We start from the raw sequence: 14,500 nt of genomic DNA on the forward strand, positions 1-14,500 counted from the left end.
ATTTTGTGTGGATTATGTCTTCCTTATTCATCTTTTTCTTCCTCTCTGCAAGTTCTACGAAGCGCCTCAAATCTGTAGAGGATGAGATGGACAGTCCTAATGAGGAGCCATTTTACCCAAACCAGGGGCGTTCACCAGGAAGTGGCAGTCAGTCAAGCGGGTGGCATGACGTGGAACCAGGTAATAACATGCAATATTATGGTGTAATATTCCCGCCAGACTGAAATGTCCAAATATGAAGGAATACCAAGGTCTGATCCTCCGACAGTGATACTTTTTTTATCGAGTGACCTTCTTTATGGTATTATGGATTTATGTATGTATAATAATATTAATTTACCTTCATCATGGTCAACGAGAGAATGTCGTCCATTGTTGATAAAATGTCTATAGAAGCTGTTGGTGGTCATTTACGATGCGTGGTACACTGCAGAATCCATTTTCAATTTTTTGGGGGCACTTTATTCCATATCACAATCCGTATAATACAGAGACCATAAATCTGGTCAAAGAGGTGGTCTCTCAATATAGTAAGGGCAAGATATAAGACTCTTGTATACTCTGACACTATGTATGTTTTTTTGGCTGTGTCTGATAAAGAGGCCAAGGTTGACCTAAAACGCGTTGCTTATATATGGATGTGTAGTCAACAACTGGTTCCTCATGTTCTTTATGACACTGAGTCTAAATTTTTTTACCCAGCTAGTAATTCTCGGACGCTCTAATTTAGGTCCACGTTCATTTAAATTGATTTACTTCGCTTGATGAAGCTCTAAAACGCATTGCAGTTACATTTTATTGACTAAAAACATAGTTCCTGATGCTCCTTCCAAGGCCGTCTGATTGCCCTATTCAACCACCTGAAGCTTTCTTGAACAGTTGGTCTGTCTGGTTCCCTTTTTGGGGTGCTGCATGCAAATTGCAGCTTGAAACGCGTTGCAAAATAAATTAACGTACAGTCAACCACTAGTTTTACCGATGGCATCAAAGAGTAGATGCTACAGGAAGAACTAGCCTTGATAACAACCGAGTAACTTAGATGGTGCTGTCAATTGTTAAAGGGTTGCTTAAGAGATTACGAACAGAGGGGTAGCCGCTTCCAAAGCCGAGCGCTTTCCCCACTTGACGTGAATTCCGATAGGTTGCCACGGTCTGCTAAAGGCCCCCGTTACCACCATCTGTGATTTTTCACTATGTACTGCAATGTTGAAGTATCACAATATAAAGTACAAGTGATCAAACGATTGCAGATTCAAGTCCTCTATAGGGAGTAAAAATAAAATGCAAAGTGCGTGTGTAAATATATATATAGATATAAGCATATTCAGTATTGCTGCATCTGCAAATATTCAGTCTATAAAATTATAAAGTTATTTAGGCTATAAAGTAAATGCCGTAAAGAAAAATATAATGAAAACACCGCGATTGCTGTTTTTTGCTCTCTGCACCTCCCACAAAAATGCGATAAAAAGCAATGAAAACTTGCATAACACACTGGTATATAACCCAAAATAGTACTAATAACAGCTACAGCTCGCAACGCAAACAATCAACTAAACAATTAAACAAGTAGGGGTCTCGCATACCGTAATGTCTCAGACGATAATAATAAATAATAACAATAATGGTGACAACTCCATTTTTTTTTCTTTTTACAAAGTTTAGAATTTTTTTAGGCCAAAAACAATAATAAAAAAATAAACATATAAGTTTATTTAGTATTTTTGCAGTCATAATGACCCATGGAATTGTGCTGTTTGGTCATTTCTCCCCCCCCCCCAAAAAAAAAAAAAAAAACCAACACAACGCTATTAAAGGAAACTACCCAAAAAATAGTAGATTTGCTTTTCTCCCCTTTTTCCGCTCATTATATGGTGAAGTGAACGGTGTAATTCAAAGCTACAACTTGTCCAACAAAAAAATCAAGCCCTCATACTGCTGTGTGCATGGGAACATTTTTTTTTTTTTTTTTTAAATTATGGCTTTTGGAAGGCGAAGAGGGGAAAAATGTGTCTCCTGAGGGTTGTCATCCAGTCAAAAACTGGTTCAGTAAAGCCCCCTCTAGTACAGACCCCTTTCAGTTGGATGATTTTTTAAAAACATTAATTGTTATCTTTTTTTGTGATTTCTGCCTCCGTACCCTTCCCATTGATGCTTTCAATCCTCCCGACACATTTCCCAAGTAACATTTTCCCATTTCTCTTCACAAATGGCAGAGGAATTGGCAGCGCCAGGATCCGCGGTGCTGCCCGCGCCATCATAAATGACCACCAGAGTCGTCTGCTTTGTTGCCCGTGGTTTGGGTTTGTGCAGTGATTGATGGACGCTGATGAAAACTTGGTGTATAGTGTAGTCTGGATATCAAAGAGGGTAAAAAGCGCTAATGATGAAGGCACGGAAATTGGGCGGAATATTACATGGAACTAAGTTGGTGCAAATTGTGCCTAATTTTTTTACGGCGGGGGGCAGCACTCAAGAAATGCGGCACTTCCACCATGTGGCAATAACTTGGATCCGTCTTTATTAAATTTGGTGCATTTTGATGCTCCACACAGAAGCTTGTCTGTCGCGCCAAATAATGCCACGTTTTGGTGTCATTTTCAATCCATTTGTGGTGTAATGGACTTTGGCAGATCCCAGATTGGTTCAGCTCTGCTACATCTATCGAGCTGTAGATTTTAGTTCACAGATCTACCGGTCTGTGGAGAAACTCGAACCGTTTGTAAATCGGTGGGGTCTGGAAGCCCAGTATAGGCCTCATTTATCAAGACTATCTCTGTTGCCCTTAGCAACCAATCAGAGATCAGCTTTCATTTTTCAAACAGCTCTGGCAAGATGAAAGCCGCATTGTGATTGGTAGCTATGGGGGCAGTAAGGACAATTCTTAATTAAGACAGTTTAAATTAACCTGTCCCATGTCTTTGGCTGATTTCAAGGAGGTGGATGAGTCAGTTTAGCCTTGGGGAGCTGAACTTTGAGAGCATTGTGCTTAAATGTGTATAATCGGCAATAAATGGTCTCTTTTATCAAAATGTCTTTTACCCATAGCAACCAATCAGAGTGAAGCTTTAATTTTACCATGGCAGTTTAAATAATGTAAGCTGAGATCTGATTGGTTGCTCTTGGTCAGCCTTTGTTTTTTCATAGTTTTGATGAATGAGGCCCCGGGAGTTCAGGTCGTTTTTTGGGTGCGCGCCCTGTAGATACAAATGTGACCCGGAGTTCAGGTCGTTTTTTGGGTGCGCGCCTTGTAGATACACATGTGACCCGGAGTTCAGGTCGTTTTTTGGGTGCGCACCCTGTAGATACACGTGAGCGCAGCGAATGCATTGCTGTGGACGCGCCATTTATGGTTTAAGGCTCATGTTTATTTTATTTCGGCGTTCCCAACGCATTTCACATCGAATATGGAAGAGGCACATAAGAGGATAAGAAAAATGTCAGGTAAGAATGAACGAGCGGCACACGGCTCTGATGTGAGACAGGCGCACAGACATGGCCTTGTCTTATCCTTTCATTATTTTTTGGCTGTACGATGGGACGTAGACCATTATTCCCGTATATATTGCCTTGGCTTTTTATTTGTTTTTTTCTGTTTGAAAAAAAAAAAATCATTGTATTGTCCTTGCACGCTGCAAGTGTCACTGTAGTACAATCCTATGTATGTTACATGCTATATATTCTACTCCTGTGTATGATTATATCACATGTGATTCATCTATTGATTTCCACATCACAGATTTTTGCCTTTTTTTTTGTGTGTGTGTTAAAGAAGACCGGTCACTTGCCATAAATATGTAAAAAAAAATTACCTGTGTAAATGCCGCTGGTTTCCTGAATCCGGCGTTGTTTTTCTTTTGTTTCTGCGCCTCTCCGTTCCTGAGATATGGCCCACTCATTTCTATATATAAATCTAATCTTGTTAGCCAAGTGGGCGTTGCATTGACATTTTGCAGGCGTCTACACTAGGACCAAGCACAGTTGGATAAAAAGATTAGATTTGCGTGCAAGGAAGAAGGGGTCATATCTCATGAATGGAGAGGAGAAGGAAAAAAATAAAAACATCGCCAGATTTAGGAGAACAGCGGCATTTACAGCAGGCAAAATATGACATATTTAAAACCTGCTTTAAAATGAGGTTGTTTTTTTAATTTTTTTTCAGTTATCTGCGCCATTCTTCTACTTTAACTCGGCATATGGGGTCTTATGGGTAAATAGGGAGGAAAGATCTGCAGATTTCTTTTCACACACCATTTTAGCTGCAGTTTTTCATCAACGTTGTGTGTCTGCGTTGTTATATTGTGTCTTGCATTGTTATCATGAACTTCACAATATGAGTCCTTGCATTGCACCTTTGTAGTACCTGTCTTAGGACTCGCTCACACGAGCATATAACAAGGCCGAGTGCTCTGAAGTTTTATCACATAGAATAACACAGGTCCGAGTGCTGTCTGAAGTTTTATCACATAGAATAACGCAGGTCCGAGTCCTATCCGAAGTTTTATCACATAGAATAATGCAGGTCCGAGTACTGTCTGAAGTTTTATCACATAGAATAACACAGGTCCGAGTCCTATCCGAAGTTTTATCACATAGAATAACACAGGTCCGAGTCCTATCCGAAGTTTTATCACATAGAATAACGCAGGTCCGAGTGCTGTCTGAAGTTTTATCACAAAGCACTCAGACCTGCGTTATTCTATGTGATAAAACTTCAGATAGCACTCGGACCTGCGTTAGTCTATGTGATAAAACTTCGGATAGGACTCGGACCTGTGTTATTCTATGTGATAAAACTTCAGACAGCACTCGGACCTGCGTTATTCTATGTGATAAAACTTCAAATAGCACTTGGACCTGCGTTATTCTATTGGGCAGCTCAGATCTGTGATTTTTTTTTTTCTCATGCTGATTCGGATGGGGGGAAGAGCTTAGCATTTTGGTAATAGATTTTCCACGATCACGGGGTTAGTATAGGATTATAAAGACATGCCCCATTATTTCTAGAAGCAGTGCCGCACCTGTCTATGGACTGAGTCTGGAATTGCAGCTCGGCTCCATTGAAGTGACTGGTGCTGAACTGCAATGCCACTTAAAACTGTGGACAAGGGTGGCGTTGTATAATTCTGTGCCAGCTTGTGTGGGTGTTTGTGTGATGTTGTACCGAACACGTGAAATCTCCATCCTATGGAAGTGAAGCAGTGGTCTCACATGCTCACTTCTGTTCATACAAGGGGCTTTGAGACCCCGTAATTGTGGGTCCCAGAGATCTTACATTTATTACTTGTCATGTGTGTATGTTTTCGCCCAAATCCCTTTAGGATATGCTCACACGTGGCATTTTTGCAGTATTTTCCGTAACGTCCTTCAGTACCAGTAAAATCAATGAGATTTCTAAAGTCTCCTAAACACGCTGCAATTTTTTTTCTGCATGTCTTATAAGCCCTCCGGTGATTTTTTTTTTCCAGATGCAGCATGTCATTTCTTTCAGTGTTTTTGCAGCGCTTTTCACCATACAAATGAGTGGGTGAAAAATGCACATAAAAATTCTGCAAAAACGCCCCACATAAAATGCAACAAACTTTTTTCCTGACACTGTCTGGTGCACAAATTGAACATACCCTTAAAGGTATTGTCCACTACTCGATAACCCCATCTCAATGCTGATGTTTCCCCCTTGTAAAATAATGCCACTCAGGGTATGTGCACACGCTGCGGATCCGCAGCGGTTTCCCATGAGTCTACAGTTCAGTGTAAACCTATCGGAAACAAAAAACGCTGTGCACGTGCTGCGGAAAAAAATGCCCGGAAACGCAGCGGTTTACATTCCAAGCATGTCAATTCTTTCTGCGGATTCCGTAGCGGTTTTACAGCTGCTACAATAAAAAACCGCAGTTGTAAAACCACAGTAAAATCCGCAGAAAAAAACGCAGAAAAACCGTGGTAAATCCGCAGTGGACCAGAATACGTGTGCACATAGCCTTATACTTTCCTCCGGGGCCGTCGCTGTTCCAGCGGTGTCGGCACTGGCTCTCCCGGCGATCACATAACACTGTTATATCACATGATCCCTTCGAATGGTTGTGATTTGTCGGAAGGCAATGAGAGCGAAGCCAGCGCTGATTGTTACGTGACACGATCCCTGCAGCCAATCAGTACTGGCTACACTCTCCCTGCCTTCAGACAATACATGCATCTGGAGGATGTAACCAGGGGGCAACATAGGAATAGAGATGGGGTTGTCAGAATAGTGGACAGCCCCTTTTAAAAACCGCACAGCCTGATGTTGGAGAAGCTTATTTAAAAAGTTCTGCAACTTCCTAATCTACTTTTGCTATGATTTATCAGACCGTTTGCTACAGAATCCGGCGTAAAACTATTTAAAAGTGTTGCAAAAGTTTTTGTGCAACTTATGGTTATTTTTTGGTGTTTCGCCAGCTCCATAAACTTTTTTTTTTATAATTGGGTAAAGCTTAAAGGGAACCTGTCACCTGAATTTGGTGGGACAGGTTTGCGGTCATATGGGCGGGGTTTTCGGGTGTTTGATTCACCCTTTCCGCATGCAGCCAGCGGGTAAGGAAAGGGTGAATCAAACACCCGAAAACCCCGCCCATATGACCGCAAACCTGTCCTTCCAAATTTAGGTGACAGGTTCTCTTTAACAGAAAGGTTTTGGGAGAGCGCGGTGGACAAATGAATAATGGACTGGACTCTTCATCAAGACTGGTGTACAGAACGCCAGACTTGACGAATCGCCATTTTTAAGATAACTTCTTGCATTCAGGGAACAGAAAACTTCCATTAATAACGCTCGTTTTTTAAGATAATTGCTTGATGCCTGGGAATGTGAACTTTCTCCTTTGTATAAATACAGGTGCACTGTAGCACCGCTGTTCCTGTGTCAGTTTAAGTGTTCAGTCATTATTAAAATATTTCCAATCTGGCTCTGCTTATCCTGAGAACATCAGAATTACAATAGTTATCAAAACTTACAGAACAATGCCATTCAGGATCTTTGGAAGTTGGGCGGCAGCTTTAATTGGCACAACGTTGGTTGCCATGTGTGGTTGTGACTCTTGATACCCGTATTGGGGGCAGGATAGATCTGAAACTGCTGAATTTTGGGGAGAGAACGTCCCTAATTGACATCCCAGGTCTGATGTGGGTGATGGGATACTTCTCGTTCAGCTCCATGTATCCTCATAGGGTCCAGATGTGGCGTGACTCATGGCTGAAAAATAAACACTACGACTCCGCCAATCCTAAACCTTGTCCATCCTCGTCAGTGCCGGCATTAATGCACTTGCAGACGTTCGCCACCTATCCCATTAACATTGGGAGCTATGAGAAGACCACAACATATACATTGTGGAGAGACGAGAACGCGGAGGGGCTATTGCCCTTGAATGTTGAAGTGAACCCAGCTGTGTAATTCTATCTCGGCATGACCTCACCGAGCATGCACGCCGCACCTGGGCAAATAAATAGCGGCTGCCGGCTGAGAATGGGGTCGGTGTAAATGAAGAGGGTGTGGAGAGCGCAGGAAGGAAAGGTTTGGGATTACCTGCAGAACTTTACCTTTCTCTACGGCCTGTCACTCGGGTACCACATGCTCCGCAGACGTGTGGACCAAGTGACAGCTTGCAGCCCTGTAGGGAACAAAGCCCTTATTTTATACAAAGGAGAAACAGATGGAAACTGTTTATGAAAACCCCATTTGTTATAAGGACCTGGGAAGAAATGAAAGTACGCACACAATACAATACCTCCTCCTACCTGCACCCACTGCCTTGCAGGACGGGGTCACCGAGACCCAACCGGAGATAGTGCAGGAAATGTCTGACGTCACATTGGGATCTGAACATTGTACATTTTTTGTGCATTGATTGGGTGCTTGTAATATACCCGTAAGGATATGTTCACACGACTGTTGAATTGGGACCATTTGCTGCCACACACGGACAGCACGTGGACTTATATTAGCCTTTGTGCTGGTGGACATGGGCAATTTCCCTTACGGACCAGACTAGTGCACAATGGATAGCCGCTGTGTCCATTCACTATGGGGGCAGGCACAAGAGGACAGTCATGTTCGCAATTTGCACCAGAGGTCATCTGAACTTATCCTAAAGTCCCTACCAATCACAGATAGCTGTGGCCGGGGTCAAAAAGGACCCCTCAGAAATTCCATTTTGAAAGGCATTTCCAGAACGCTTAGGGTGTAATTTTGCAGCGAATAGGATAAAAAAAATATGAATACTCACCTTTTCCATCCCCTGCCTCTTCAGCATCAATGCTGCGGTGGTCCTTGATGATCTTTGCTGCAATGATGATGTAAGATACATCCACGTGACCGCTGCAACTAATCACTGGTTCCCGTACTGATGTGGATACCAGTGATTGGCTGTAGTAGTCACATGGATGCAAATGATCTCATCACAACAGCAAAGAAAGCTCGTTGGACACCATCGGAGCATCGATTCTGGAAAGTCAGGGGGATTTAATAAGTTTTGGTTATCTTTTTTTTATTCTATCATATTTGCTGCTATTATGGACTTTTTATTAACCCCTTCCCGACCCATGACGCCACGTAGGCGTCATGAAAGTCGGTGCCAATCCGACCCATGACGCCTATGTGGCGTCATGGAAAGATCGCGTCCCTGCAGATCGGGTGAAAGGGTTAACTCCCATTTCACCCGATCTGCAGGGACAGGGGGAGTGGAAGTTTAGCCCAGGGGGGGGGGTGGCTTCACCCCCTCGTGGCTACGATCGCTCTGATTGGCAGTTTCACTTTCAACAGCCAATCAGAGCGATTTGTAATATTTCACCTATTATAACTGGTGAAATATTACAATCCAGCCATGGCCGATGCTGCAATATCATCGGCCATGGCTGGAAATACTAATGTGCCCCCACCGATCGCCCCCCCAGCCCCCCGATCTGTCCGGTACACTGCTCCGGCTCCCCTCCGTCCTGTGCTCCGCTCCCCCCGTGCTCTTGTCCGCTCACCCCCGTGCTCCAATCACCCCCCCGTGCTCCAATCACACCCCCTGCACTCCGATCCACCCCCCCTCGTGCTCCGTTCCACCCCCCGTGCTCCGTTCCACCCCTCCCGCGCTCCGATCCACCCCCCCATGCTCCGATCCCCCCCCCCCCCCCGTGCTCCCCCCCCACCCCATCATACTTACCGATCCTGCCGGGGTCCGTCCGTCTTCTCCCTGGGCGCCGCCATCTTCCAAAATGGCGGGCGCATGCGCAGTGCGCCCGCCGAATCTGCCAGCTGGCAGATTCGTTCCAAAGTGCATTTTGATCACTGAGATAGATTATATCTCAGTGATCAAAATAAAAAAAATAACAAATGACCCCCCCCCCCCTTTGTCACCCCCATAGGTAGGGACAATAAAAAAATAAAGAATTTTTTTTTTTTTCCACTAATGTTTGAATAGGGTTAGGGGTAGGGTTAGGGTTAGGGGTAGGGTTAGGGTTAGGGGTAGGGCTAGGGTTAGGGGTAGGGTTAGGGCTAGGGTTAGGGTTTCGGTATGTGCACACGTATTCTGGTCCTCTGCGGATTTTTCCGCTGCGGATTTGATAAATCCGCAGTGCTAAACCGCTGCGGATTTACCGCGTTTTTTCTGCGCATTTCACTGCGGTTTTACAACTGCGATTTTCTATTTGAGCAGTTGTAAAACCGCTGCGGAATCCGCACAAAGAAGTGACATGCTGCGGAATGTAAACCGCTGCGTTTCCGTGCAGTTTTTCCGCAGCATGTATACAGCGATTTTTGTTTCCCATAGGTTTACATTGAACTGTAAACTCATGGGAAATTGCTGCGGATCCGCAGCATTTTCCGCAGTGTGTGCACATACCTTTAGAATTAGGCTATGTGCACACGGTGCGGATTTGGCTGCGGATCCGCAGCGGATTGGCCGCTGCAGATTCGTAGCAGTGTTCCATCAGGTTTACAGTACCATGTAAACCTATGGAAAACCAAATCCGCTGTGCCCATGGTGCGGAAAATACCGCGCGGAAACGCTGCGTTGTATTTTCCGCAGCATGTCAATTCTTTGTGCAGATTCCGCAGCGTTTTACACCTGTTCCTCAATAGGAATCCGCAGGTGAAATCCGCACAAAAAACACTGGAAATCCGCGGAAAATCCGCAGGTAAAACGCAGTGCCTTTTACCCACGGATTTTTCAAAAATGATGCTGAAAAATCTCACACGAATCCGCAACGTGGGCACATAGCCTTAGGGTTAGGGTTGAAATTAGGGTTGTGGTTAGGGTTGTGATTAGGGTTATGGCTACAGTTGGGATTAGGGTTAGGGGTGTGGGGGGGTTAGTGTTGGAGGTAGAATTGAGGGGTTTCCACTGTTTAGGCACATCAGGGGTCTCCAAACGCAACATGGCGCCACCATTGATTCCAACCAATCTCGTATTCAAAAAGTCAAATGGTGCTCCCTCACTTCCGAGCCCCGACGTGCGCCCAAACAGTGGTTTACCTCCACATATGGGGTACCAGCATACTCAGGATAAACTGCGCAACAATTACTGGGGTCCAATTTCTCCTGTTACCCTTGTGAAAATAAAAAAATGCTTGCTAAAACATCATTTTTGAGGAAAGAAAAATGATTTTTTATTTTCATGGCTCTGCGTTGTAAACGTCTGTGAAGCACTTGGGGGATCAAAGTGCTCACCACATATCTAGATAAGTTCCGTGGGGGGGTCTAGTTTCTAAAATGGGGTCACTTGTGGGGGGTTTCTACTGTTTAGGCACACCAGGGGCTCTGCAAACGCAACGTGACGCCCGCAGAACATTCCATCAAAGTCTGCATTTCAAAACGTCACTACTTCAATTCCGAGCCCCGGCATGTGCCCAAACAGTAGTTTAGCCCCACATATGGGGTATCACCGTAGTCAGGAGAAACTGGACAACACATATTGGGGTCAAATTTCTCCTGTTACCCTTGGGAAAATTAAAAAATTCTGGGCTAAATAATTATTTTTGAGGAAAGAAAACGTATTTATTATTTTCACGGCTCTGCATTATAAACTTCTGTGAAGCACTTGGGGGTTCAAAGTGCTCACCACACATCTAGATAAGTTCCTTTCGGGGTCTAGTTTCCAATATGGGATCACTTGTGGGGGGTTTCTACTGTTAATCCACATCAGGGGCTCTGCAAACGCAACGTGACGCCCACAGAGCATTCCATCAAAGTCTGCATTTCAAAACGTCACTACTTCACTTCCGAGCCCCGGCATGTGCCCAAACAGTGGTTTACCCCCACATATGGGGTATCAGCGTACTCAGGAGAAACTGGACAACAACTTTTGGGGTCAAATTTCTCCTGTTACCCTTGGGAAAATAAAAAATTGCAGGCTAAAAGATCATTTTTTGAGAAAATAATTTTTTTTTTTATTTTCATGGCTCTGCGTTATAAACTTCTGTGAAGCACTTGGGGGTTCAAAGTCCTCACCACACATCTACATTAGTTCCTTTGGGGGTCTAGTTTCCAAAGTGGGGTCATTTCTGGGGGATCTCCAATGTTTAGGCACACAGGGGCTCTCCAAACGTGACATGGTGTCCGCTAATGATTGGAGCTAATTTTCCATTTAAAAAGCCAAATGGCGTGCCTTCCCTTCTGAACCCTGCCGTGCACCCAAACAGTGGTTTACCCCCACATATGGGGTATCAGCGTACTCAGGACAAACTGGACAACAACATTTGGGGTCCAATTTCTCCTATTACCCTTGACAAAATAGGAAATTCCAGGCTAAAAAATCATTTTTGAGGAAAGAAAAATTATTTTTTATTTTCATGGCTCTGCGTTATAAACTTCTGTGAAGCACCTGGGGGTTTAAAGTGCTCAATATGCATCTAGATAAGTTCCTTGGGGGGTCTAGTTTCCAAAATGGGGTCACTTGTGGGGGAGCTCCAATGTTTAGGCACACAGGGGCTCTCCAAACCCGACATGGTGTCCGCTAACAATTGGAGCTAATTTTCCATTCAAAAAGTCAAATGGCGTGCCTTCCCTTCCGAGCCCTGCCGTGTGCCCAAACAGTGGTTTACTCCCACATATGGGGTATCGGCGTACTCGGGAGAAATTGCCCAACAAATTTTATGATCCATTTTATCCTATTGCCCATGTGAAAATGAAAAAATTGAGGCGAAAAAATTTTTTGGGTGAAAAAAAAGTATTTTAATTTTTACAGATCAATTTGTGAAGCACCTGAGGGTTTAAAGTGCTCACTAGGCATCTAGATAAGTTCCTTGGGGGGTCTAGTTTCTAAAATGGGGTCACTTGTGGGGGAGCGCCAATGTTTAGGCACACAGGGGCTCTCCAAACGCGACATGGTGTCCGCTAACGATGGAGATAATTTTTCATTCAAAAAGTCAAATGGCGCTCCTTCCCTTCCGAGCCTTACCATGTGCCCAAACAGTGGTTTACCCCCACATGTGAGGTATTGGTGTACTCAGGAGAAATTGCCCAACAAATTTTAGGATCCATTTTATCCTGTTGCCCATGTGAAAATGAAAAAATTGAGGCTAAAAGAATTTTTTTGTGAAAAAAAAGTACTTTTTCATTTTTACGGATCAATTTGTGAAGCACCTGGGGGTTCAAAGTGCTCAGTATGCATCTAGATAAGTTCCTTGGGGCATCTAGTTTCCAAAATGGGGTCACTTATGGGGGAGCTCCAATTTTTAGGCACACGGGGGCTCTCCAAATGTGACATGGTGTCCGCTAAAGAGTGGAGCCAATTTTTCATTCAAAAAGTCAAATGGCGCTCCTTCCCTTCCAAGCCCTGCCGTGCGCCCAAACAGTGGTTTACCCCCACATATGAGGTATCAGCGTACTCAGGACAAATTGGACAACAACTTTCGTGGTTCAGTTTCTCCTTTTACCATTGGGAAAATAAAAAAATTGTTGCTAAAAGATAATTTTTGTGACTAAAAAGTTAAATGTTCATTTTTTCCTTCCATGTTGCTTCTGCTGCTGTGAAGCACCTGAAGGGTTAATAAACTTCTTGAATGTGGTTTTGAGTAGCTTGAGGGGTGCAGTTTTTAAAATGGTGTCACTTTTGGGTATTTTCAGCCATATAGACCCCTCAAACTGACTTCAAATGTGAGGTGGTCCCTAAAAAAAATGGTTTTGTAAATTTCGTTGTAAAAATGAGAAATCGCTGGTCAAATTTTAACCCTTATAACTTCCTAGCAAAAAAAAATTTTGTTTCCAAAATTGTGCTGATGTAAAGTATACATGTGGGAAATGTTATTTATTAACTATTTTGTGTCACATAACTCTCTGGTTTAACAGAATAAAAATTAAAAATGTGAAAATTGCGAAATTTTCAAAATTTTCGCCAAATTTCCGTTTTTATCACAAATAAACGCAGAATTTATTGACTTAAATTTACCACTAACATGAAGCCCAATATGTCACGAAAAAACAATCTCAGAACCGCTAGGATCCATTGAAGCGTTCCTGAGTTATTACCTCATAAAGGGACACTGGTCAGAATTGCAAAAAACGGCAAGGTCTTTAAGGTCAAAATAGGCTGGGTCATGAAGGGGTTAAAATCCTAGACATCCACTTAAAGCTGCAGCGCTGGGCATAGTCACAACCGCAGATATGACACTGTGTCTGTACGAGCAAGAGGATGAAGCCCCTTCAGAATAATGAACCAGAACGGCAAATGTTTAAGGGTGTTCCCAACATTACTAGTTCTCACCGATCCACAGAAGAGGCGATAACTTGCTGATCGGTGGGGATCCAATCGCTAGGACCCTCACCAATCCCTGAGAACATTCTATTCATTGTCTGTGGGACTGTCGGAGATGGCTGACGGCTCAAGTTGGCTCTCTGGCAGTCCCAAGAACAATGAATGGAGCAGGGGTGTGAACGCGCAGGGCATTTTACAGCACCTGTTCTTGGAACTGGGGTCTGACCTCTCTGCCCATCGGCAACTTTTCACCTATATTGTGGATAAGTAAGAACTTGCAATTTTTGGGTTCACGCTTTCAATTTCTTTCTGCCTGAACCGCCACTAGTAAAGGAGGTTGGCGCTCGGTGTAGGCCGATCTGACAATGATTTCAGTGGGAGATTTATAAATCTATATACAATGGGCTCCCCCTGGTGGTGGCTGCAAGAAAACAGGATTTGATCGCTGAAGTCGAAAGTTTTGTAGAGGGAAGTAGATTTGGAGCCAAGTACAAGAAAAAGAGAATTCTGAGTCATATATCAAGATAGACAATGCAATTAATAATGAGAGATCTGATCTGATGAGAAGGGAGTCACCCACCACCGAGTGAATATTGATGACCTACCCTGTCACTTATTGCACAATACCCAGCGACTCTGACATTATTCTTCTGTACCTGATGCTTATACGCCAGAATATCCCCGTGGGATAATAAAAGTCCTGATGTTTAATTAACAACTTTACATATTGGAGGTGTTGACAGAAAGGCCAAATTAATTGCAAAATGGCATCAATTATGATG

The 14,500-nt window shown here is 43.6% G+C and overlaps 1 protein-coding gene across 29 annotated transcripts in view; it reads left to right on the forward strand.

Moving 5' to 3' along the window:
* Positions 1 to 14,500, forward strand: part of NFIA (nuclear factor I A) — a 500,144-nt gene that overhangs the window by 392,917 nt on the left and 92,727 nt on the right. For all 29 annotated transcript variants that reach the window (XM_069738134.1, XM_069738144.1, XM_069738151.1 and 26 more), the window contains one exon: positions 53 to 180. In XM_069738134.1, coding sequence (XP_069594235.1) covers positions 53 to 180 — 128 coding nt within the window. The remainder of the gene's footprint in view (positions 1 to 52; positions 181 to 14,500) is intronic.

Source organism: Ranitomeya imitator, chromosome 8 (genome assembly GCF_032444005.1).
Source record: "Ranitomeya imitator isolate aRanImi1 chromosome 8, aRanImi1.pri, whole genome shotgun sequence".
Taxonomy (NCBI): domain Eukaryota; kingdom Metazoa; phylum Chordata; class Amphibia; order Anura; family Dendrobatidae; genus Ranitomeya; species Ranitomeya imitator.